The sequence below is a fragment of the Xiphophorus hellerii genome, chromosome 1, assembly GCF_003331165.1.
Source record: "Xiphophorus hellerii strain 12219 chromosome 1, Xiphophorus_hellerii-4.1, whole genome shotgun sequence".
Lineage (NCBI taxonomy): Eukaryota > Metazoa > Chordata > Actinopteri > Cyprinodontiformes > Poeciliidae > Xiphophorus > Xiphophorus hellerii.
The window spans coordinates 26,100,856-26,125,813 of NC_045672.1; the positions used below are offsets into that span (position 1 = coordinate 26,100,856).

General features: G+C 38.8%; 2 protein-coding genes across 6 annotated transcripts; both read left to right on the top strand.

Moving 5' to 3' along the window:
- LOC116711684 (oxysterol-binding protein-related protein 2-like) lies at positions 1-13,882 on the top strand. 3 transcript variants are annotated; one of them, XM_032551169.1, is made up of 14 exons: positions 1-114; positions 389-540; positions 640-751; positions 3,167-3,242; positions 3,410-3,544; positions 4,648-4,745; positions 4,838-5,020; positions 5,800-5,907; positions 5,976-6,065; positions 6,957-7,077; positions 8,682-8,804; positions 10,194-10,317; positions 10,399-10,489; positions 11,801-13,882. In XM_032551169.1, exons 2-14 carry the CDS (start codon positions 504-506, stop codon positions 11,901-11,903), a joined length of 1,401 nt encoding a protein of 466 aa, XP_032407060.1. In that variant the 5' UTR covers positions 1-114; positions 389-503; the 3' UTR covers positions 11,904-13,882. The 3 variants fall into 3 exon arrangements, with proteins under 3 accessions (XP_032407060.1, XP_032407135.1, XP_032407213.1); XM_032551244.1 differs by having other exon boundaries at positions 4-114; positions 341-540; XM_032551322.1 differs by having other exon boundaries at positions 18-114; positions 503-540.
- A 3,267-nt stretch (positions 13,883-17,149) lies between these two features.
- Positions 17,150-24,482, top strand: LOC116711956 (proteasomal ubiquitin receptor ADRM1-like). 3 transcript variants are annotated; one of them, XM_032551713.1, is made up of 10 exons: positions 17,150-17,413; positions 18,609-18,833; positions 18,911-19,027; positions 19,755-19,878; positions 19,962-20,048; positions 20,910-21,009; positions 21,083-21,321; positions 22,334-22,491; positions 22,588-22,690; positions 24,158-24,482. In XM_032551713.1, the coding sequence occupies exons 2-10, from the start codon at positions 18,624-18,626 to the stop codon at positions 24,265-24,267; spliced, it is 1,248 nt and encodes a 415-aa protein (XP_032407604.1). In that variant the 5' UTR covers positions 17,150-17,413; positions 18,609-18,623; the 3' UTR covers positions 24,268-24,482. The 3 variants fall into 3 exon arrangements, with proteins under 3 accessions (XP_032407604.1, XP_032407531.1, XP_032407693.1); XM_032551640.1 differs by having other exon boundaries at positions 17,153-17,413; positions 18,606-18,833; XM_032551802.1 differs by having other exon boundaries at positions 17,155-17,413; positions 18,650-18,833.
- Positions 24,483-24,958: the final 476 nt, after the last annotated feature.

Sequence of the window (24,958 nt, forward strand, 5' to 3'; positions counted from 1 at the left end):
GCTGAAGGCCCTGCCAATCACCGTGTCCTTGCCACCCACTTCCGGCAGGCTCCAGAGGCGCTACACTTTTCAGTTATTTATGTAAGCCGAGGCCAAACTGACACAAATTATCAGGTATGTGTACCGTGTCAGTGTGTAATTGTTCGTGTCAGAGTGTAGACACGTGTTTGCGTGTAAACGTGTCGGTGCCACGAGCTAATCTCGGGTCCAGATCACTGTTAACTGTCTCCAGATGCGATGCTAGTAGCTAGTTAGCCGTTAGCTGAGACTTTGTGAGGAGCGTTGCTGCTGACGGCGAACCAAAAACGTGTTGTTGTCTTTGTCACAACCTCTGTTGCAGCGATGTTCGGTTCCACCAAGTGGTTTTAAAGAACTGTCCGGATTACAGGTCGTGTTTGTGGCCGTCTGTGATGCTCGCAGGGAGGCGGGGCAGCAGAAACGTTGGACCGTCGGTGGAAACATGACTGCTGAGTAACATTTTGTTACCTTTTTTTCTGCTCAGTATGAACAGCGAGGAGGAATTTTTCGACGCTGAGACAGGTGAGACTGGCTAACAGGGGCGTAGCATCGCTATGGTTTCTCCTAATGATTCAGTGAATAAAATGGGTTTTCTGTTTCTTGAAACTTCCCCCGTCCCAGGACTGGAGTCTGATGATTCCTGTGAGGTCAGTTTCAAAGATGCCCTGGTGTTTGACAGCAAACAGGTGACCGATGGCAGCAGCATGCAGGAGAACGGGTTGTGGGAGCGCAGGTGAGAGAATATCAATTCAACTCACTTTATTTATATTGCTCCAACTCATGACCCATCATCTGAATCCAATTTACAGTAAGAAAGAAAAAGTAGTTTCAATCAAATCATTGATCAAATTGGTGTTATCAAAATGTTTCTATCTAAAGAACTCCAGCAGTTTGCATTGAATTATTATTGAATCTCAATGAATGAACTCCTTATATTAATTTGGCCATTTTTTCGTTCGATTTATATGAGTTCATCGTGCAACATAAAGCTGCTTTTTATCTACAATAATTTTATACACAGATTTGAATTTGTTTTTGCTTTTTTTCTATTCTAGATACTTAAATCAAACAATCAAGTCTATTTATATAGCACATTTCAACAGTTCAAAGTGCTTTACATCATGAAAACACAAAGCAGAGTCAACAATTGTAAAAACAAATAACAGATGTTACATTTTGTAATCACCACCACACATCAAATATGTTGGTCAATATTCCATTTATTTTGGTCTAAAATAGATCCTAAACGGGGTGTTTTAGCCTTATTTAAAGGAACTCAGTACAATATACTTTAGGACTAATATTTTAATGCTGAACAAATCCAATCACTTGTCAAAAACAAGCTTCATTTATTGAAAAGTTAATTTATTTCAGCATCTTTCATGTAATTACACAGAGACTAATGTTTTAAAACCTTTCTTTTTGGTAATTATGATTTATTTTCCACTTACAGATAATGAAAACACAACATTTAAGATCTGAATATTTAATAAGACCAATTTAAAAAAATGAATATAGAAGTGTGGGCTAAGTTAAAGGTATGTTTAATATCTGCTTGAAGGTTGTTATTTTTGGTTCAATATTGGCTTGGATGGGTGAATGTTTGTCTCACTCTTGTACTCAGTCTTCTGATCTGATTTTATTTACATCATATTTGATATAAAAGTTTAAAAACTTGATCGATTTACATTTTACAGCGGCTGCTCTGATTATTTGGAGTAATTTAGCTTGTGACGTAGAAACGTTTTTATCTAGTGAGTAAGAGTCGTGTCTAAAGTAAACCTTATATGTGGGTTTTTGGCAGAAAAAAGTAGTAAATTGTTTTACTTTATACAGAGTTAAAGGCTGAAATATGAAAGAAGGATCAAGCTGAATGTTTCCAAAGTGAAAACTAATTAAAAACTAAATACCCCGGGCGTGCCGTGGTGGCGTAGGGCGTAGCGCGATCCGTATTTGGAGGCCTTGAGTCCTCGACGCGGCCGTTGCGGGTTCGACTCCCGGACCCGACGACATTTGCCGCATGTCTTCCCCCCTCTCCTTCCCTGTTTCCTGTCAGCCTACTGTCGTATAAGGGACACTAGAGCCCACAAAAAGACCCGTGGAGGGGTAAAAAAAAACAAACAAAAAAAAACAACTAAATACCCTGTTATAGTAAACATAAACAAAGAAGATATTTGAACAGTCAGTGTGGAGTCCACCGAGTTGGCTTTCCTGGAAACAGTGTAAAAATAAACAGGCGACGGTGCTTGCAGAGAGCGCTGTGTTGCAGTATTCAGTCGGGTTTTGTTTACAACACAATGAGGTTACAGAGTGAGATTTCCTTCAGACCCAAAATACAAAATATGGCCGTGACTATTATAAACAGCCTGGCGTGCAACAGGAAGAATCCTTAGAGAGCCACAATCATTCAGAGATAAAGAAGGCTTTTAATCTGTCTTTATCAGCTCATTTATTCACATTTTAGCTTGTTTGTGATAATTAATACAAACATTCAGAAAATGTCTGAATGTTTGTATTAACAGAAGGTAATTGTTGGTAATATCTTATATAACAAATGTAATCTGTAAGCTGTTTGAATGTAGGAATGTCTTCAAACAAGTTTTGATTTGAGAAAATTTTAGTGTATTTTAAGTTGAACTGGATAAAAGAAATTATGTTTTTATACAATTGGAGCTACCATTACTTAAAATGGAGTGTGATATATAATATTTAATCACGAGAATAAAGTCATAATATTATCAGAATAAATGCATAAAAATAGGAGAAAAAAGCTGTGATAGTTGTCGAGATCTGATGTGACCAAAACGACAAGTTTGTTTTCACAATAGCCTTAAAGTCCTGCTTCTGATAATAATTAGATTTTGATGTGTTAAAATATTAAATATTTCCTTATTTATAAAACTGATACAAAAGTATAAAGTTATTTATTAAATCACAAGATGCTCAATATTCCTCATTTTAATTTTAGTTAGTTTTTTTGTTGGAGTTCTCATAAAATTACTACTTTATTCTCCTAATATTTATTCTGGTAATGTTGCAGCTTTTTTGTCCTACAACTTTATTCTCATAATTTAAAAGTAATAATTCTCAGCTTGACTCTAATGATTCTTAAGTTTTTTTAATATCCTTTTGTCAAAATGTGCGCCAGGAAAGCCCTGCCTGCAGAAACAATCTCCAGGAACAATTTCAGTGTGTGGAGCATATTGAAGAAATGCATTGGAATGGTGAGTCCTTCGCCTTGCGAAAACTCATCCAAATGGTAGCAGAGTTGTGTGAATGTTAAAGTTTTCTCACAACTTTATTTTGTAATTGTTAAAAAGTGACATTTCCAGTTATTTCTGACAATGTTTTGCCATAATTTTGAATGAATTAGATTTGTCTCCTATCGCAGGAGCTTTCCAAAATCGCGATGCCGGTTGTGTTTAACGAGCCGCTGAGTTTTCTCCAGAGAATCTCGGAGTACATGGAGCACACTCACCTCATCCACAAAGCCTGCAGCCTGTCGGACGCCGTCGACCGCATGCAGGTAGGGATCATTTATCTTTTATTTCCTCTGGAAATAATCGCAGTTTAATCACAAATTAAACTGACCTAGATGAGCTGTTTGGCTCCAAAACCTGGAAAACTTTTCTTTAATGATCCGTGAGAAAATCTGATTTATTTTTTTTTCTTATGGAACGAATCACTGCTTATTTTCTTCTAAGGTATGTTGACATATTAAATACAAATTTTTGGTTTTGGTGCAAAGATGAATGAATATTTAATGTGTATTTATTGAGATGAAGGGTGAAAAATGTAGCATTTTTGGTCAGAAAAGCATTACTCTCTTTTTCTAATTATTATTATTATGTATATTTAATCCCTGAACATTAAATGCTCTTAGCACCGTTTAAGTCCGTGGCCAGATAGATAAAAAATGTATTCATAAGTTGCGATAATTACAGATTTAAGACAAACAAACAAATGTCACATTGTATTAATGCTTATGGAACAAATCTGTAGAAAAATTTGTCAAAAAAGAAAACTAGGAGTAGGTCAAGTTTTACCTTTATTGAAATAATGAAACATAATATTCTATCAAAGCGTAATAACATATATGAACTAAAACTGCAGTATCATTACATAGATATTATATCTTTTATTGTTGTTTTTGTATGTATTTCTTGAGTGTTTTGTGCTTAAGATCAATATTTGTTCTCCTTTTTATCCAAAATATTTTGTTAATATCAACATGTAACATATTCACATTAAACTGTAAATGAATAATTTAAACAAATAAATAAAAACATAAGTAATTATAAGCTGATATAATTAAAAACAAGGTGTGTTTCTTCATTAGCGCAGACAGAGCATCTGCATAGCATGTGAATGCATCTAATTAATTAAAATCACCAGGTTATTGTAACAACATTGACCCAGAAGCTGAAAATCTGTGACATATTTGAAATCTCTGATTTACAACACAGCTCCTTTTAACCTGTTTATTAGCTAGCGTTAGCTAGCGTATCACATTTTAAAGAGGCAGAGACTTTGTTTTCTTACACCATCTTTATCTTTATTATGCAAGTCAGATGTGAAGTAGCGTGATTGGTGAAAATCGTTCTGATCCGGTCCTCATGTGGGTGGCAGGTTGTTGCTGCCTTTGCTGTTTCCGCTGTAGCATCTCAATGGGAGAGAACTGGAAAGCCATTTAACCCTCTGTTGGGGGAAACGTATGAACTGATAAGGTAAAACCCTAGATATATTTATTGTAATATCTACCAGCTTTTCTAATATTCTGCGCCTGTTTTCTAATTGATTTGTATGTTTATTATTTTAGGGAGGATGAAGGATACAGATTGATCTCTGAGCAGGTGAGCCATCATCCCCCCATCAGTGCCTTCCACGCTCAGTCTCTGAAGCAGGAGTTTGAGTTTCATGGCTCCATCTACCCAAAGCTGAAGTTCTGGGGTAAAAGTGTTGAAGCTGAGCCTAAAGGCACAATGACGCTGGAGTTATTAAAGTAAGCATTTACTCATTTTTTAAATAAAGTTTTGCCTTTGTTGTGCATATTGTTGCTTTTATTTACTTTATAACGCTGCAACTGATTATTATTTTAGCAATTCTATTTGTTAGTCAGAGCAAAATTGGCACATTCTACAGGTTTTTCATCTAACCACTCATTTTTAACCACAGTATTTTTTATAGAATATTAAAAATACATTAAAAATATGCAAATAAACAATTAATTCATTTTTTAAATAAGAAAAGAAACATTTTATTATTTATGTTTTTTTTTTTTTATCTTAAACCTTTGTTTCCAATTATGTTTCACCCAAAACTCCTCAAGTGGCATTGAGGAGTTCAAATTCACTAAAGAAATGCTATATTATTGCATTTTAGGTCATAAAATGTTTCTTTTCTTATTAAAAAAAAACCTGATTTGTTTATTTGCGCATTTTAATGCAAATAAAATATGCATTATTGCAAAAATATTTTGAACAAATAAGCAAATAAGCTTAATTACGTCTCTAAATATGCTGTTTTTTTCTGCAAATGGCTTTCTTTTTGAGTCTGTGTACTCCAGTTTACTATTAATCGATTACTAAATTAGTTGATGATCATTTCAATAATCGTTTCAGATCGAGTTACTTTTAACTAATTCCTCCTGGTTTCAGGAGGAATTAGCTAAATATGATGCTAGTTGTTCAGGAAGCAGCTTCATATTTAATCCAAATGTGAAAGTTTGGCTCTTTCTTGGATTATCAAGACTGTGCTTATGATGCTGCATTTTTACCGTAGACATAAAGAGGCGTACACCTGGACGAATCCAATGTGCTGCATCCATAACATCATTTTGGGGAAACTCTGGATCGAACAATACGGAACAGTGGAAATAGTCAACCACAGGTACAGTTACTGATGCTAGAAAAGCTTCTTATGAGTATTTATCCCTCATGCTGCCTTGATTTCCTCAGCACTGGAGATAAATGCATCTTGAACTTTAAACCATGTGGGATGTTTGGAAAAGATCTTCACAAAGTCGAAGGATTTATCCAAGACAGAAGGTGAGAACAGGAGCAGGTGAGGTACCAGGACTGGGCGATTAATCCATTTTATCTATTCATTTCATTTTTGGGTTTTCAAAGGTTTAAATGCACTTGTTGGGTTTCCATAGTTACGAGTGTTGTCAGCTTGCCCAAGGCAGCCATCTTGTTTAAGCTTCTGTTTATTTGGTCTTTGAATTCAGGTCAACTCGACGACAAAGTATTAGGGCCAGGCTACAAATATTTTTTTATTATAAGAATAAAGTCATAATATTACAAGAATAAAGTCATGATATCAGGAGCTCCTTCAAAAAAAAAATAAAAATTAGAATGACAAATAAGAAGTTACACTTTGCAATACACTTTACTGAAATATGTAAATTTTTAACTCATCAGCATCAAATTATTCATATCAGGACTTTGAGTTTATTTTGACAAAAAACACACACAGATCGATCCTTATCACTAGTCTTTTTTTCTAATTAAAATGTGTTTTTTCTCAACATTTTAAGATGTTCTTCTGGTAAAATTGGATGTTTATTCTGCTAAAATTCTGTCTTCATTCTCATAATTAACACAAATTCTCGAACTCCTTCGTACAACCCACAGAAGCCGCTTGTGAAAGTATTTTTTATCAGCAATTTCTTTATTATAAAATAAATTAATTTTCTAAAAAAGAAAATTCTTTTTTAGAAAATTAAAGAAATTAAATAAGATTTATTTTTAAAATCTTATTTAAAAAAAATATTTTTAAACTATCTTTTTTCTTAAATAAAAAAAGAAAATCTATTTTTTTTTAAATAAAAAAGATATTTTACAGCCGAATCGCCCAGCCCTCCTGAATCCAGTCTGTGAGGCATAAAGTGTGATTGTTTGTTTTCTGAACCGGTCGTTTCGCTGCGGTTGGACCAGTAAGAAGAAGAGACGAGTCATCTACGGGAAGTGGACAGAGTGCATGTACAGCATCGACCCCAAGCTTTATGAAACACAGAAGAAGGCAGAGAAGAAGACGGGGAGCGACCCAAAGAAGCAGGTAAGAAACCTTTGAGCCAATTTGCTTTTTCTCACATGTGATCGTCTGCAGAGCAGAAAAGCCTCCCTTCACTCCGGCTGGAGACCCTGCTGCTCGCTAATCATTTGGGACTAAATTACTGCCTTTGCTAGATTAAAAAAGTTTTTTTCCTGTTAATATTCACAACACTTGAACTTTTTCTCTTGTATTTCTGGTCCTTTATGTTATAGACCAACACAAATTAGCGCATAAACGTCACAACTAAAGCTTTTTCGTTTTTCATGACTATTGATTTATTCTAAAAATATTTATTACATAGAAGTAATTTTATTTTTTGCTTTCGAGGTGTTTGGTTTCAACAAAATAAACTGTAAAGGTTTTTACCATAAAATATGGATTATCATTTTAAAGTTCCTCCTCTGGAATTGTCAAAGGTAATCAAAACTTTAACTATTCTTATTCATCTATTGATCTATTAAAAAACCGTAAATATGATCAGAGTGAACTGGAAATAAACAGAGATAAGTCTCACTTCTCAGTCAGCATCCAAAATCTTTGTTACACCTATGGATTAAAAATGTAATGCTAGCGACTTTAACCTTTTCTACTTTTAAATAAAACTTTTTAATTTCATATTTGTGCATCCCTACAGTTACTTTTCTGTACTGAACCGAACTTGAAAATTTGACGTTATGCTGCTAACACTTAGCTTTTGTCAACAACTCCTGGGCAGAAGTTGTTCTGCCCAGGAGAACAACTTCTCCTGGGCAGTTGGAGAAGTGCCCAGGAGAAGAACGCGGCGCTGGATGCGCCGCATTCCGGCGCACCCGGCCGGAACGCGGTGCGCTAAATAATAAAACATAAGTTAATGAAGCTTCAAGGCAGGTAATTTTCCTCGAGGAATTTTAATAATCAAGCCTCTTGAATAGTTGGAGAGTTTGTTTCAGCCCGTCGTGTTTTTGAGTTATAAAATGTTTAAAGTTGACAGGAAATTTGAAAATATCACTCGATAAATATGTTATTGAAAGACTGGAAAATTAATACCTGAACACCAACTATAAAGTCTTAGAAAATGCAAACATTTAAAAAAGATTTAAATAAATAAACAATGCTAAGCCTGGTGGGGACACAAGTAAAGCCTGATGGCCCTCCAGGCTTATAATACACTGGGGGAAACCTTGGACATGTGCAAAACGTTTCCAACAATCTGATGTTGCGTGGTCTCCATCCGGCGTGAAGGGAGCGTTTCTGTAAACTCATTCGATTGTCAGTAACCTGTTTGACATGTCGCTGAATTTGTTTTCTCAAACGGTATTTCTTCCTTTCACAATAACACGCAGTGGCGTTAGCGTAAGGTAAGGTAACAGAGTGTTTGATATCTCTAGTGTGCTGCTGCTGTTGTCTAGTTATGTTTACAGTGTACTTGTTTGATTAGATCATTGCCAGCTCCTAAACCATGTTGTCTTGCAATGACATGTCGTTGTTGCTTGAAACATGTTGAGTTTGTGGTAACCGTAGTTCCCATGATTCACCTGTTTGCACTGAACCGTCCGCTCGGTTGGTTTGGCCTCGACGGTTTGAACGTAACGTGTTTTTAAAAAAAAAAAATCTTTCTGTGTGTGTAGGAACGTAGCTGTGAAGTGGAGGAGGAGGACGACGAATTGCCAGAAATTCAGGATACGGTGACGGTGATACCAGGAAGTGCCTTACTGTGGAGGGTAACGCCGCGGCCCAGTCACTCAGCACAGGTCGGCGCTAAGCTCTGCTTTCATGACACGAATCAGAAACGTTTTGACGTTGATTTTGAGGATTTAAAGTGTTCACCTTTTAATTGATTAATTATCAATCTGTCAGCACTGAACTTCAGCACCTGCCAGCAGGGCAGGTTCATCCTTTCTGCACTTTTGAGTAAAAATTACTGACGATTCATTGTCTATTTTTCATCTCAAACAAAAAATAGATGGAAAAATAGAGCTCTGAAGGCTCTGAACATTCAGAGCCACATAAAGACAATTACAAAGTCGACCTTCTATCACCTGATTGGACTTTATCAATACCTTTAATAACAGAGGCTTATTTTGCTGATGCTATCAATATTATTGTATCACAAACCACAATATCTTTTTTTATACATATTTTCAGTGGATGTGAAACGTTTTGTTTTGTCATTTACTGCTGAATCTGAGATAAGTATTTACACCCCAACCTAAAACCGATTACTGAAGTCTGAGAAAATGTTAGAAAAGTGAGCTGGGTTGGAGTCTGGTTTGAGTCTTACCTAGAGAACTGATTCGATTTTGTATCAATAGGTAACATTTCACCAAAAATGATAAAAATCACATGTGGAGTACCACAAGGCTCATTCCTGGATTCCCTCTAATTTAATATATACATGCTTCCATTAGCTCAAGTTATAACAAGTAGTGAGATTTGCTACCATAGCCACGCAGATGATGCACAATGAACCCATATAAACTTTGAGTAGATGCTCGAAAACGTGTGCTCCACACATTTGTGGGACCCAGATTTTCATTTGGGACCCCACAAACCATCATTCCTAAGCTAAATATCCTTAGCATCATTTGTAGTTAGCTTACATCATACCAGCTTTATTATGGTTATTTTAACCTTACAGGAATAACAAATTTAAAAACAAATTTGGATTTTGAAATGCAGGTTGGCTTTTAAAATATTATTTTAACTATTTGAACGTAACATCAGCTGATAAAAACTAAATTTACAGTAAACAAGTGGGATATCCTGGTTAATCAACAGAGGTTCACCATTATTTGTGTAACAACTATAAAACAATATAGAAAAATTTTTTTCATGTGTAATAGCATTTAGTTTGCATTATTCAATGTTATTTTAAACTTGTATATATTTTATAATGCTTGTTTGGTGCTCTTGGGGGCCCCCTGGTGATGTGGAGGCCCTGAGCAGCCGCCTATCTCTCAATGCCTTGGGCTGGCTTGGCTATTAAACCTGACTTGACTGTAAAGTTATTACTGTGTCCTTCTGGAGCACATTTTTAGTTTTTTTTATTGACTGTAGTGAGTTTATTTGGTTTGTTGGGGGAATCGTTGACCCAGTGAGTGTAAAAGTTTCAGGCGTCTTGTGTTTTTTCTTTTTGGCAGATGTATAACTTCACCAGCTTTGCTGTGACGCTAAACGAGCTGGAGCCCAGGATGGAGAGGCTGCTGGCGCCAACGGACTGCCGGCTCAGGCCCGACATTAGAGCCATGGAACATGGAGACATAGGTAAGTAAACAAAACAAAAACATTTTGATGTTTTATTAATTAAATTCGTTTTATTACTCTTGATTCTTCTGCTTTCTTCAGATTTAGCTAGTGCAGAGAAGGAGCGATTAGAGGAAAAACAGAGGGCTGCACGCAGAGAACGATCAGAGGATGACGAGGAGTGGTCGACCAGGTCAGAGCTAATAGCTGCCAGCAGTGGCGCCGGATAAATTTTTGAGGTGGGGGGTTCATGGGGTGTTTCGTCACCTCTGTTGCGCACTTTGAATGTCAGGCGCGCGCACTTGTTCAATTTATATGATGACACCTGTCAATCAATTTAGTGGTTTTGTTGCAACAGTAAACATCCCTTACCTAGAGGACAATGTTTTTGGGTCTACCATGCGCTGCGGTCTGGCTAGATTTGATGATTGTTTGCTGTTAAATGCACTGCGGTCATAGAGATTTGGTGGGAAATAATCAGAAAAAAATGTTAAGTTGTCGGTGGGGAACATGCACAAGGCAGCTTCACACAGAGCATTTAGATGGCAGAATGGACTTTATTCCATTTTCAAAACTGGAGAAATGTAAAAGACGGATAAATGCCTGCAGCCGACCTAAGAACAGCTGAATACAAGAGATGGATGGTATTAAAACGCCGAGTTTGTATGAAGGTTTTGTTATCGTTACACCATTGCTGTGAACGCACCAGTAGCGGGTGAAACAGTTGTCCAACCGGGTGACCCGTCAGCTCTTCAGTTCGCCAAACCCCACACACACACAAAGCTTATAAACCGGCGACCCACCAGAACCGCACATGGTAAAAAGCTCTGGCAGGATCCAAACAACCTATCTTAGAACTACGGGGGGATTCAAACTCCACTCATTCATTTTTAGCTTACAGAAAAAGCGCCAAATTTACAAAAGTAAACTTTCCAATAACATTTAAAAGGCTTTGGCGTGCGCACCTCCACGGACTCACACAGACTCGCTACGTAAAGTTGCCCCCTAATATAGGAAGTCAAGAAACTTCCTATATTAGTAAAGTGAGTCTGTGTGGAAGGCCTCAAGTTATAATATGGGGAAAATGTCTTATTATCTGTGAAATAATTTCACACTGGAACTAGAACGCTTTCATCAATACTGATGTAAAACAAACTCCTATATCTTGCTGAAAAGTTACTTGTAAGTTAGCTTTTCAAATTTCAAGTGTAACAAGAGATTTGCACAAAAGTACTTGGTGATAATTTGTGTTTGTGTGCCCATACAATTAAATTTGAATTTGTTAAGAAATCTTTAAAGTAATTGCGGCACAAACAAAAGCTTTTGCTGCACAAGCATTTGACATCCATTTTGTTAGAGCTTCACTCAGTTCTTATGTTTTGTTAAAACGTTCGCTGACGTCTGTAGTGGCATTATTATTTAGAAAGGTCAAAGGTACATTTTTTCGTATCTCCAGGACCTTTTGATTTCTCTCTAAAGGCAGGTTTTGTCTGTTTCCCTTTAGGTGGTTCCGAATGGGAACAAACCCTTTCACCGGAGCTGAGGACTGGCAGTACACAGGCGGATACTTTGACAGGAAGTACACGGACTGTCCCAACATTTACTGACACAAAAAAAGAGAGAAACTCTCTGTGCTTCTGGAAAATGTTCACTTTATTTCTCGGCATCTCAAATCTCTGCGACTTGAAAACTGGGCAGGTTATTCAGACCGGCACTGTGTCTCTGTTAGAGCAAACCGTTAAGCGACTGTGAACATGCTCTGCAGGAGAATTTTAGAGAAATGTTGACGTCAGACATCTTCATCGTTATTTACGCTAACCGTTCGCCATTTAAGGGTTTTAAACAAGCCACCAGTGTGAGCTCTGCAAGCACAAACGAGCTGCAGAAGCGTTTTAGTTCAGGTCATACAAACACTTCATGTTGCATTTAAATATCAGGGATTATTTAAACACATCTGCTACTTTTATATAACCAACTCTGACATTAGATGTCTATTTTATTCAGCACTACGCATCTTTAAAATGTCACAAGTGTTTCTGTGAATAGAGATTTTTTTAAAGGCTGCTTTTAATCATGTTTACGTTTATCGTAAGCAGATTTTGTCGGTACAAATATATAGTTGTGTGTAGAGAACAAAAAATAAAATGGTGCCTGCATGTTCACCAAGATGCTAATAGAAAAGTTAGAGCCATAAATAATGATTTCCTGCACTGAGTATAGAAACATTTATGGACAAAATCTGATTTTGACACTGTGGCTGCCTCTCACCTCTATGCTCTGAAAAACACAACAGAAAAAAATAAAGTATCAGAAATCCAGTTAAGAAAACTAAATGATTATTAAGCTTCTTCTTTTTCTAAACTTTTAAACGTGGAGCTGTGGAGCCCCCTAGAGGACATATGAAAAATAATATTTTGCGTTCTCTCGCGACAAATTAGTAAACACACCTTGGTATATTTTTTTATACAAAAACATTCTTAGATCTTTGGTGCAAAAAAAAATTTAAATTGAAGTATTACTGTGTGTTTATGTTTGTTTGTAAACCAATCAGACTACCAATCGAAAGACACAATCAAAACATTCAGATTACTTTATTACCCATGAAAATAACTCAAAAATAGTTTAGATGTATTTTTCTTTCCTCCTTAGAGAAAGTTTCTGTTTATTTCTTAGAAGGGATGGAAAACCTATGTTTGACCTGTTTTGCTTTTGCATTTTGGACATAGCATTTCTATTGTTAAAGAAAAAGAAAGAAAACTTCAGATATCTCACAAAGAGATATTAACACACATGGATAAACCTTACAAAAATCTTACATTACAGCAGAAAATATTTCAGTATTCAGTTGTGAATGGACCAGTACATTATTTCAAGGGAAAAGAAAAAAATCTCCCATGTCCCTTAGGGGGCTCCGTACGGAGCAGAATGTTGGCATGGATGTGTTTTTGTGTTTTTTGTGGAGAATTTAAGCTAATTTGCACCTTTAAAATGATGCCAAACTGTCTCTTAGTTGAAACACAACAGAATCAAAAGAAAAGGGAAATGTTGCTCTGAAAGCGTCTGTGTGCTCTGGTTTGAAAAGGAGAGGCGCAGCACTGCATGACAGAGAAAGCTTTAAGTTTCCATGTAGAAGTCTGAGCTTCGTTTTCAGTCTGGCCTCGTGACCCCGGGACGCTGCAGACGCCGTGAACCTATGCAAACCGATCCATCCTCTCCGCCCTCCTGAAATGTGAACCCTCAAACTCTAATTTCCTCTTCAGATACACTGAGTGCTGAAAGTAAAACACTAAAGTAGATGCTGCAGCAGATGTTTGTTGCTGTTGAGCATAAAAACTGCGCATTTGAGCGCTCACAGTCCTATGCACTTATATGTACAGTAAGATTTCTCCCTTTACTCTGATTTTTCAAGCACTTTCGAAGCCTGCAGGTTCAATCTGACGGATATTTTCATCCTTTTACCCCCGTGTCTCTTTACTTTGTCGATGATGTTTACATTGTTCGTTCTTTTCTTCCTCCCTTCATACTGTTACACAAAACCATATGCATACAAGCATATTTAAATAATAAATTATGGACTACAAAATGAGCTGCTTCGTTGTGGTTTTTAAGTGTTCTTGGTGTTTCAATCAGAGAATTAGTAAGATTTCAATTATTTAAAAATAGGTGTTTCAGTTAGAAAATAGATTGTTTTCTCTTGTTTGCTTTTCTTTTAAGTTTATTTTTTGTATATAGCTGTTTATTTTTTATTTCTCCACAATGCTGAATAGATTTTTTATTTTACAGAAATGGAATTGGATGCAGCCTAAACTGGGGAGAATTACAGACAGTTATTTTTTAGTTTTTTGACAGTTTTGGCTTATTTGCAGTTGGAGTGTTTCAGCAAAATGGCTTTTTTTTTTTTTTTACATCTGACATACTCCAGTTAACAATTAATAAATTTGTTTATTTCTAAAATGTTTTGATTTATTGTATCAGCCCTAGAATACATTTATTTTTATTTTGAAAGTATTCACTTAAGGTTAAATTCTTTAGCTTGTGTTATGTTTGAGATTATGTACTTATTATTTTCCATATACTTAAGGTATAAAGGAAAAAAATACATATTGACATAAAAACTTCTCTTTTTTTAAATCTTATTTTAAATAAGGAATAATTAAAAAATGACAAGTTTTGGTGTATTTTTTCACAGCTTTTGAAAGTCTAAATAATGTTTTATCTGTCTTTTTCTTAGCTTTAATTTAATTATTTTATTTATTTATTGTATTTCATTTTTAAAAATCATATAAAACATTTTTGATTGTTTTTAGCCTTTTTGGATCACTTTTGATTATCAAATTTATTACATTTTATAAAGCAATCATTTCCATATAATCCGATTTTTAAAAATCTAAATATCGATAATAGCATTTTAATATTACATTTTAATAATCAAAGTTTAATATGCTCCGTCTGCTGGGAACGTCTGGCGGAATCCCCTGTGAGACGGAGCTTTAACTCCCATCTCCGGCAAAGCTTCGAACACGTCCCGGGGGAGGTGGGGGACATGGAGTCTGAGTGGACCGTGTTCCGTGCCTCCATTGTCGAGGCGGCCGATCGGAGCTGTGGCCGCAAGGTTGTCGGTGCCTGTCGCGGCGGCAACCCTCGAACCCGCTGGTGGACACCTTCGGTGAGGGATGCCGTCAGGCTGAAGAAGGAGTCCTATCGGGCCTTTTTGGCCTGTGGAACTCCGGAAGCAGCTGATGGGTACCGGCGGGCGAAGCGGCATGCGGCTCGGGCGGTTGCTGAGGCAAAAACTCGGGCGTGGGAGGAGTTTGGAGAGGCCATGGAGAAAGACTTCTGTACGGCTTCGAGGCGATTCTGGTCCACCATCCGGCGTCTCAGGGGGGGGAAGCGGTGCAGCACCAACACTGTTTATAGTGGGGATGGTGTGCTGCTGACCTCTACTCGGGACGTTGTGGGCCGGTGGGCAGAGTACTTCGAAGACCTCCTCAATCCCACCAACATGCCTTCCACTGAGGAAGCGGAGCCTGGGGACTCTGGGTTGGGCTCTCCAATCTCTGGGGGCGAGGTCGCCGAGGTGGTTAAAAAGCTCCTCGGTGGCAGGGCCCCGGGGGTGGATGAGATCCGCCCGGAGTTCCTTAAGGCTCTGGATGTTGTAGGGTTGTGTTGGTTGACGCGACTCTGCAATGTCGCATGGACATCGGGGGCAGTTCCCCTGGATTGGCAGACTGGGGTGGTGGTCCCCCTGTTCAAAAAGGGGGACCGGAGGGTGTGCTCCAATTATAGAGGGGTCACACTCTTAAGCCTCCCTGGCAAGGTCTATTCAGGGGTCCTGGAGAGGAGGGTCCGTCGGATAGTCGAACCTCGGATTCAGGAAGAGCAGTGTGGTTTTCGTCCTGGTCGTGGAACACTGGACCAGCTCTACACCCTCGGCAGGGTCCTGGAGGGTGCATGGGAGTTCGCCCAACCAGTCTACATGTGTTTTGTGGACTTGGAGAAGGCGTTCGACCGTGTCCCTCGGGGAGCCCTGTGGGGGGTTCTCCGGGAGTATGGGGTACCGGGCCCTTTGATACGGGCTGTCAGGTCCCTGTATGACCGGTGTCAGAGTCTGGTCCGCATTGCCGGCAGTAAGTCGGGCTCGTTTCCGGTGAGGGTTGGACTCCGCCAGGGCTGCCCTTTGTCACCGATTCTGTTCATCACTTTCATGGACAGAATTTCTAGGCGCAGCCAAGGTGTTGAGGGGATCCGATTTGGTGGCCTTAGGATCTCATCTCTGCTTTTCGCAGACGATGTGGTCCTTTTGGCTTCATCAGATCGTGATCTGCAGCTCTCGCTGGAGCGGTTCGCAGCCGAGTGTGAAGCGGCCGGGATGGGGATCAGTGCCTCCAAATCCGAGGCCATGGTCTTGAGCCGGAAAAGGGTAGAGTGCCTTCTCCGGGTCAGGGGGGGTGTCCTGCCCCAAGTGGAGGAGTTTAAGTATCTCGGGATCTTGTTCACGAATGGGGGAAGAAGGGAGCGGGAGATCGACAGGCGGATTGGCGCAGCGTCTGCTGTCAAGCGGGCGCTGTACCGGTCCGTCGTGGTGAAGAGAGAGCTGAGCCAAAAAGCGAAGCTCTCGATTTACCGGTCGATCTACGTTCCCACCCTCATCTATGGTCATGAGCTTTGGGTCATGACCGAAAGAACGAGATCGCGGATACAAGCGGCCGAAATGGGTTTTCTCCGTAGGGTGGCTGGGCTCTCCCTTAGAGACAGGGTGAGAAGCTCAGTCATCCGGGAGGGACTCAGAGTAGAGCCGCTGCTCCTTCACATCGAGAGGAGCCAGTTGAGGTGGCTCGGGCATCTGGTCAGGATGCCTCCTGGACGCCTCCCTGGTGAGGTGTTCCGGGCACGTCCCACCGGGAGGAGGCCCCGGGGAAGACCCAGGACACGCTGGAGGGACTATGTCTCTCGGCTGGCCTGGGAACGCCTCGGGATTCCCCCGGAAGAGCTAGAAGAAGTGGCTGGGGAGAGGGAAGTCTGGGCCTCCCTTCTGAAGCTGCTACCCCCGCGACCCGACCTCGGATAAGCGGAAGAAGATGGATGGATGGATGGAAAGTTTAATATGATTTGTAAAATGTTGTTTATTCACTAATTTGTCTAAAGTATTTTTTCAGTATATTTCACAATTAAGGAAAATAAGAAATTAATTAATTTAGAAAACAATCTGCATCTTAGTGCATTTTTAGCCTGGTTTAACCTCGGAGTAATATGTGTATCGGTTATATTTATTTTCATACAGCTGCTGATGTAAAACACGCATAAAACTAATTGGGTAGTAAAAATATAATGATAACATAAATTTATTTTATTAACCTTCTTTCATCTCTTAGTTTGATGTGTTTGGTGTTAGTCTAATTTAATTGTATTACACTGCCAGCGCTATAATAAATGTTATTAATTTGATGTGTCAACCTAACTCTGTTATCTCTACCGAACATGCGCAGCAGATTTAAACGCCCTCATATTGACGCTCGGTTGAGCCAATCAGAACGAACCTCCTCCGCTGGTCAGCCAATCACAATAGGCGTCGCAGACTTAGTTGGTTTTGCAGCTGAAGGATAATTCCGACAGAAATGTGAGTATAAATTGTGTTTTTGTCCGGGTTTCTGGTCTGAATTACGGCTCTGGCTGCATGGTAAGTCGGTGGGGATGAAATGTGAAGCCGCAGCTGAGCGGTGACGGCTCGCAGCTGGAAACAGACCTCTGTGTGCAGGATGCAGAGTCATGTCTGCCGCAGGACTCCGCTCCAGTTCATCTGTTTTTATGGGAGAACTGGGACAAGTCTGCTTCCAGCTGGATTCACACTCGTATATCAGTTTCCACAGAATAGTCCGACCAAGATAAAGCTGTGAAACAAAAACACATGAGACTTTAAGCATCAGAAGTATTTTTATATTTTTTAATATCAAACCTGTTTTCATTCTTAATCTTACAGTTTGAATTTCACTCAGAGGACTTGATCTTAGTATTTTGCATGCAAAATTCATTTTACCGCGTTGGTAAGCTTATATAATTGAAAGATAATAGGATATTTCCTCAGGTTAAATATCCATCCACGGACTGGAGAAATTTAAACTTGCACCAGTTATTTTATATTTTTGTTTCATATAGCGGTATATTAGGGTCAGTTTACATAGAAAAAAGAGGAGTACGTTTTTGCCAAAATGTTGTGATTTTTTTTTTCTTGTTGATGGCAAAACAATGAGATTTTGTGATTTTTAAAAAAAAAAAATTACCTAGAAAAAACAAGGAAATTTCAGTTTGAAACGTTGAAAAAAGTGGTTAAAAACTCTGAAATTTTGAGATTAATGTCAGAAAGTTTTTGGTTTTTTTTAGAAAAAAAGAACAAGAAAATGTCCTAGTTTGAAAAGCTGAAAATGTTCGACTTTTTGAAATGTTCTGGGCTTTTTTGGGGAGGAGGGAATCTACCACTTTTGAAACTCGGAAATGTAAAAAATTTTCCCCTCAAATTTCTGAGATTAATCTCAACATTCCTGAGTTTTTTCCTAGCAAATTTTTGACTTTTCAAAGTCAAAAGTTTTTGTCTTTTCTAGAAAATCTTTGTGATTTATAGGTGGAAATTGACTCATTTTCTTCTAGCCACAATGGCTAAAACACCATTGTAGTTTTATAAACAGCAATCCTGCAAAAAAACTCTCACAAAATCAATCTCAACACGTCCATGTTGATGCTGAGTTCATGCAAACCTCCGAGCAGAGCTGTGAAGTCGTACCACCTTCCAGATGTTTGTCTCTCACTTCCTGCAGCAGACCGTCCTCCTCATCATGGCATCTGGCGCTCTGTTCCCCAGCCTGGTGTCTGGCTCCCGCGGCTCCTCCAGCAAATACCTGGTGGAGTTTCGGGCCGGTAAGATGACGATGAAGGGCAGCACGGTGACCCCCGACAAGCGTAAAGGTCAGGTCTACATCCAGCAGACGGATGACTCCCTCATCCACTTCTGCTGGAAGGATCGCACCACCGGGAATGTGGATGATGTAGGTGACAGAGTGGATTTTTAACCAAACTGACCTGCACCTGGCTTTTCTAATATCACCTTGATTTCTCCGTTTAGGACCTGATTATCTTCCCTGATGATTGTGAGTTTAAACGGGTCAACCAGTGCACCACCGGACGGGTTTACGTGCTGAAGTTTAAAGCCGGCTCTAAAAGACTCTTCTTCTGGATGCAGGTTTGAAGCCAAAACACATTAAACTCTATTGACTTTATCACTAATTTCCTCTTGGAACATTTTTGGCAACAATCTTCCTCCACAGACTGTCTGGAGGTTGTTTCATGCTGTTTGGCACTTCCACTAAAAGTTGAGCTAATTTTTTAAAAAGCGAAAACAATTCATTGCAATAATCGTGATTTACTGATTATTGGAATTATCGGCAACTACTTTAGTAATCAATTAATTGATAACTTGAGTATACAGACATATTCAGAGCAGTATTTGAGCCAAAACTGTAAATATATTTTAGTCAAATCTCCTCTAGTGGCATAGTTTTATCTTCACCCGGCTCAGATTTACTAAATGTGTTGTTGCTTTTTCAGCAATAAAAATTTTATTTTCTTATTTAAAAAATACATTGAATTATTTGTTTATTTGATTCTTTTATGTATTTATAGTATAAAAAAAAGCTTAATTAAATGAAAGATCTGCAGATTGTTTTTTTTTTCTATCCGATTAATCAATTAATCAATAGGATAATAGATACAAGGGTGGATTAATCAGATCATTCACCCTTTTCAGATATTTTTTGTTTAAAAAATTGAAGATGGTCATTCTTCCACTTACCAGTGATCCACTTTGCATAGATTTGTCACATGAAATTCAAAAACTGTGTAAACTTTTATGACAGCAATGAAAGTTACTTAAAATTTGTAGTGTGCCAGTTATTGTTTTCTGTTTTCAGGAACCGAAAAACGATAAGGATGATGAGTACTGCCGCAAAGTGAACGAGTACCTGAACAACCCGCCCATCCCAGGCGCTCTGGGCAGCAGCGGCAGTGGAGGACACGACCTGTCTGCACTGGGAGGTAAGATACGCCAATATTTAAACTTTATGATGATAAACCCTCAGCTCTGCATGATTGTTAAGCCTTCTTCTCTTTCTCTAAAGGTGAGGGTGGTCTGCAGAGCCTTCTGGGCAACATGAGTCACAACCAGCTCATGCAGCTCATTGGACCAACTGGACTGGGGGGGATCGGTACGTGAAGGCAGCAGTGTGGAGATAATTTGTTGTAATTAGGGATGTAAACAATAAATTTATAATTAATTGTCATTTAATTGTTTGTCAGATTAAATTACTAATAAAGTCCGGTTAGACGGTATTTTTAGTGTTGTAGTTTGGCCGCCATCCAGCAGAGGGCACCGCTGGTCATCCGTAAGTGGAGCCGTGGAAGCACATTAAAGATGGTGGCGCCGCCATGTTGTAACGGAAAAGAGAAACGGTCCGTACAGAATCCAGTGTGAGGAAAAAAATACACATTATGCGGTTCTGTTTCAAAATATAAACACTCGACAAATTCATTAAGTCATCGTCTTTAAAAGCGCTCATTTAGCTGAGCTGCCTGTCGGAACCCCGTCGACTTTATCAATGAAAATAACCCATTTGCTACGAAGACCACGTGATGAGAGAAAAGGTGTAACGTAGAAAGATGGAAACATCTTTCCATGGTGGGGAGAAAAACATGATTTTCGTGAGTTAATTCACTTCATGGAGCGAAGTTTTAACTTTCTTTAAAGAGCAACAACAGACGGTGCTTCTGAATGGACATCTTTACTTTTTTTATTTTTCTACTCTAGTATGAGAAAAGTACAATTTCCTTGGGTTTTTTTCCAGTTTGATTTTTAATACATCTAACACAAAATAATGTTAAATTTCTTTAATTTTTTAAATTTAGCATATGAAAAATGTAGCACTTTGTGTTGTGGAAAGATGGCCGGTCCTCTTGATACAAGAGAAAGCTCAGGTTTTTAAGAAAATGGCCGCTCATTTGATCAAGTTTCGATGAATTAATTGGTAACTTTCAGCCGTAGTGGTAATGTGTGTTTCTCCTGATGTCAGGCGGTCTGGGGGCTCTGGCCGGGCCGGGCTTGGCCAACCTCCTGGGCAGCAGCAGCAGCAGCAGCAGCAGCGTTCCTGCAGTCAGCAACTCCACCACCAGGTGCCTCAGTGTGTTTTCATTATAGAAGCAGCTTCAAATGGAGGCTGACTCTAATCTGATTCCTGTTTTCCAGTCCGTCCACCGCCGTCACGCCGACCTCCACCTCCACCCCCAGCCGGCTGGGCTCCACCCAGGTGCCCACCACTCCCATCACCCCCCTGGCCACTTCTTCACCCTCCCCCACAGCCTCCACCCTCTCCATCCCTGCTGCCACTGCTGCTGCAGCCGCAGCCAATCCCACGCAGCCCATCCAGCTCAGAGACCTGCAGAGCATCCTGGCCACCATGAATGTCCCGGCCAGCAGCCAGGCAGGTGAGGAGGGGAACATCCATCCATCCATTCATCCATCCAATTATCTTATCATCCATCCATCCATCCAATTATCTTATCATCCATCCATCCATCCAATTATCTTATCATCCATCCAATTATCTGATCATCCATCCATCCAGTTATTTGATCATCCATCCATCCAATTATTTGATCATCCATCCAATTATCTTATCATCCATCTATCCAATTATCTGATCTTCCATCTATCCAATTATCTGATCATCCATCCATCCATCCATCCAATCATCTGATCATCCATCTATCCAATTATCTAATCATCCATCTATCCAATTATCTAATCATCCATCTATCCAATTATCTAATCATCCATCTATCCAATTATCTGATCATCCATCTATCCAATTATCTGATCATCCATCCATCCAATTATCTGATCATCCATCCATCCAGTTATCTGATCATCCATCCATCCATCCATCCAGTTATCTGATCATCCATCCATCCAGTTATCTAATCATCCATCCAGTTATCTGATCATCCATCCAGTTATCTGATCATCCATCCAGTTATCTGATCATCCATCCAGTTATCTGATCATCCATCCATCCAGTTATCTAATCATCCATCCAGTTATCTGATCATCCATCCAGTTATCTGATCATCCATCCATCCTACATTTACTGTTTTACAGGTTTTTTTCATTTAAAAATTGACCTTATAGTAAAAATCTTGTGTAACTTTGTATTGAACCTTTTGATTTATACTTTAGTAATTGACCAAGTTGAAGTGGGAACAATAACATTTTCAACCATCCAATCAGAAAAATGCCTCATTAAGAGTTTCTAAAACATCAAACTTTGTAAAAACCCAAACAGCTGCTGCGTTTCACTGCAACGCTCAGCGGCCAAAGTCTGACGTTTTGTCGCGAATTTGTAAATGCCAGAAAGGGAAAAAGCATTTCAAAAGGTTTCGCTGCCAGTGTCTTGCACAAAAAGATAAAGAACAGTTTTGGTGTGTTTGTTTCTTGCAGTGGACCTGGCCAGTGTGTTGACCCCTGAGGTCATGGCTCCCATCCTGGCCAACCCGGAGGTGCAGCAGAGACTGACGCCCTACCTGCCGTCCGGCGAGTCGCTGCCGCAGAGCTCAGAGGAGCTGCACAACACGCTCAGCTCGCCTCAGTTCCAGCAGGTACAAACATCGTCCTCCGATCAGGAATTAAAACCGTGAGCTCGGCTCGTTTTTGTTCACCTCTAACATTTGTGTTTGGTTTTTGTGTCTGTTCAGGCTATGAGCATGTTCAGCAGCGCTCTGGCGTCCGGCCAGTTGGGGCCTCTGATGAACCAGTTTGGTCTCCCAGCTGAGGCTGTAGATGCTGCCAATAAGGGAGGTCAGTCTCTAAACCAGAGATGCCCAAACTTTTCAATATTCTCCAAAATCATCAGCTTAAAAGCGGGTCGGAAAAATGTCATTTTTTAAAACTAAAATCACCAGAAATATTGTCATTTTTTTGTTACCTACTCAACAATAAACTAAACATTTTAATTTTGTTAATCTTATTATTTCAAGCAAGTTTTTAAAAACAAAACTTTGAATAAAGTTCAAACACTTTATTTGAACCTCTGTGCAAAAGACAAGTAACCAAGAACAAGATAAATAACTTGCCTCAACTTTTCTGTCTGAAAAGTAGTAGGAAGAACTGAACACTAAAAACTAATCATCATAAAACACTTTCTGTATTTAGCCAAGTTTTAATACAGCAATTAAAAGCAGATTTAGGTGAAATTTAGAGTCGATGAGTAGATGTGGTCCTTGTTGCCATGACGATGGAAGGAAACCAGAAACAATAGTCACTTTGTGATCATTTTTGTTAATTTAAAACTTGTAGTTTTGTCCTGATTTATTCTTGAGTTGTGGTCGGTGGGCGTTTGAAGACCTGCTCAAAATGTAATAGAGTGAATCATGGTTCCAAATGTTTTTATGTTTCCAATTAGATTTAAAAAAGATTAAACTGTAATTCTTACTCTAGAACAAAACAATTAACATCTATACTTTTTTTTGCAAATTAGGATTTTACATTAAAACATTAACTTAACATTTCCCTAACCTGAATAATCTGTGGTATCACTACAATATTTATAGTACTTACTGCGTTTTTTTTTTTTTTGGTTTTCATTTATTTTTATGCTACACTAGCACCACCTGCTGGTAGCATCAACAATGACGGTGCACTTTGCTCCTCTTTGCTCATTTATTGAGAAACTTAACATTAGACTCAGATATAGAGTCATGTTAAAAAATTAGATTATATTTTCAGATCAGGATTGTTTATCAAATTAAAAGTTCTTTTAAAAATAATAATTTTAATACACCTTTCATTGGTTCATTTGAAATAATTGAATAAGGTAATTTATAAGGTTATAAAATACTTTATTATCCCAAAGGAATTGTTGCTGATGGTGATCCTGCTGGCAGGAAGAAGCTCCACTAGCAGTCAGTGTTTTGCAACAAATCAAAAGAGGCCTCTGACTGAAGACAGTTTTATGACATGATGTGCTAACAGCTCATTTTCTGGGCAGCAGAGACGATATTCCACAGAAACAAGTTGCTGTTGGCAAGCGCTGCTAATCCATCTCATTTGCTTTTGCCGCCCCTCTTTAAATTTCTGTCTGGCCTGAACGGTTAGAAAGATGCTAGAGTCTGGGAAATGACTCTTACTCATTATGGTTGATAGAAGAGATTGTTTGAACTCATTTGTTTTTCCTGAATTGTTCCTTTATTCCTTGTTCAGTGTTTTAATCTCGTATTCAAAGATGTTTTATTTAAATTAATACTATTTGCTCACGTTTTCTTGTAGATGTGGAGGCTTTTGCCAAAGCAATGGAGACGGAGACGGAGACGAAGTCAGACCAGGAGAGCGACTCCAAAGACAAGAAGGACGACGACGAAGACATGAGTTTGGACTAAATGCTCTTTAAAGAAGGCTAACACTATTATTTATACCTATTTATTTACCTGTTGCTGCTTAGTTTCTGTTACTTAAAGACCTGATGTGGTAACTGTTGCTCCAGTCTCAGCTGATCTCATCTGTAGACATGACTCCATGTCTGTCTCACCATGTTAACTTGTCCTTATCCCAGGAGGCAGTAAAGTCTAAATTAAAACTTTGTTTGATGCTTTAATGACTCAGATTGTTTTGCAACCGATTGGGTAAAGCTTGTCTTAAATTGGATTAAAAATCCATGAATCATCTGTTTACCTGAGATTAGGTGGTGGAGGCACCTCCAGGAGGGAAAACCAGACATTTGATATATAACGTTTTAAAAATTGGGCCTCTGCTTTTTTAAAGGGGAAGTATGTTATGTTCAGGCACATGGTGACATTTTATAGCACAATCAAGTAACGTTATTACCTTCAGTTGTTATAAAAATGCTACATATGTCAAATATGACAAAAGAAATTTGACTTTGTAATTTAACTCCATGAAATTGGGCCTCTGCCTCTTTAAAAACTCCTGTTTCTGAAGGAAGTCATTATGACATGGCTCCTTTATGAACTCTTTAATAAAGGAGCCATGCGTTTTTTACCAGCGTTTCAGAAGTAGCTCCTATAATGAGCTCAGCTGATGCGCAGCTCCACCAGGTGTTTGCTAATTGCT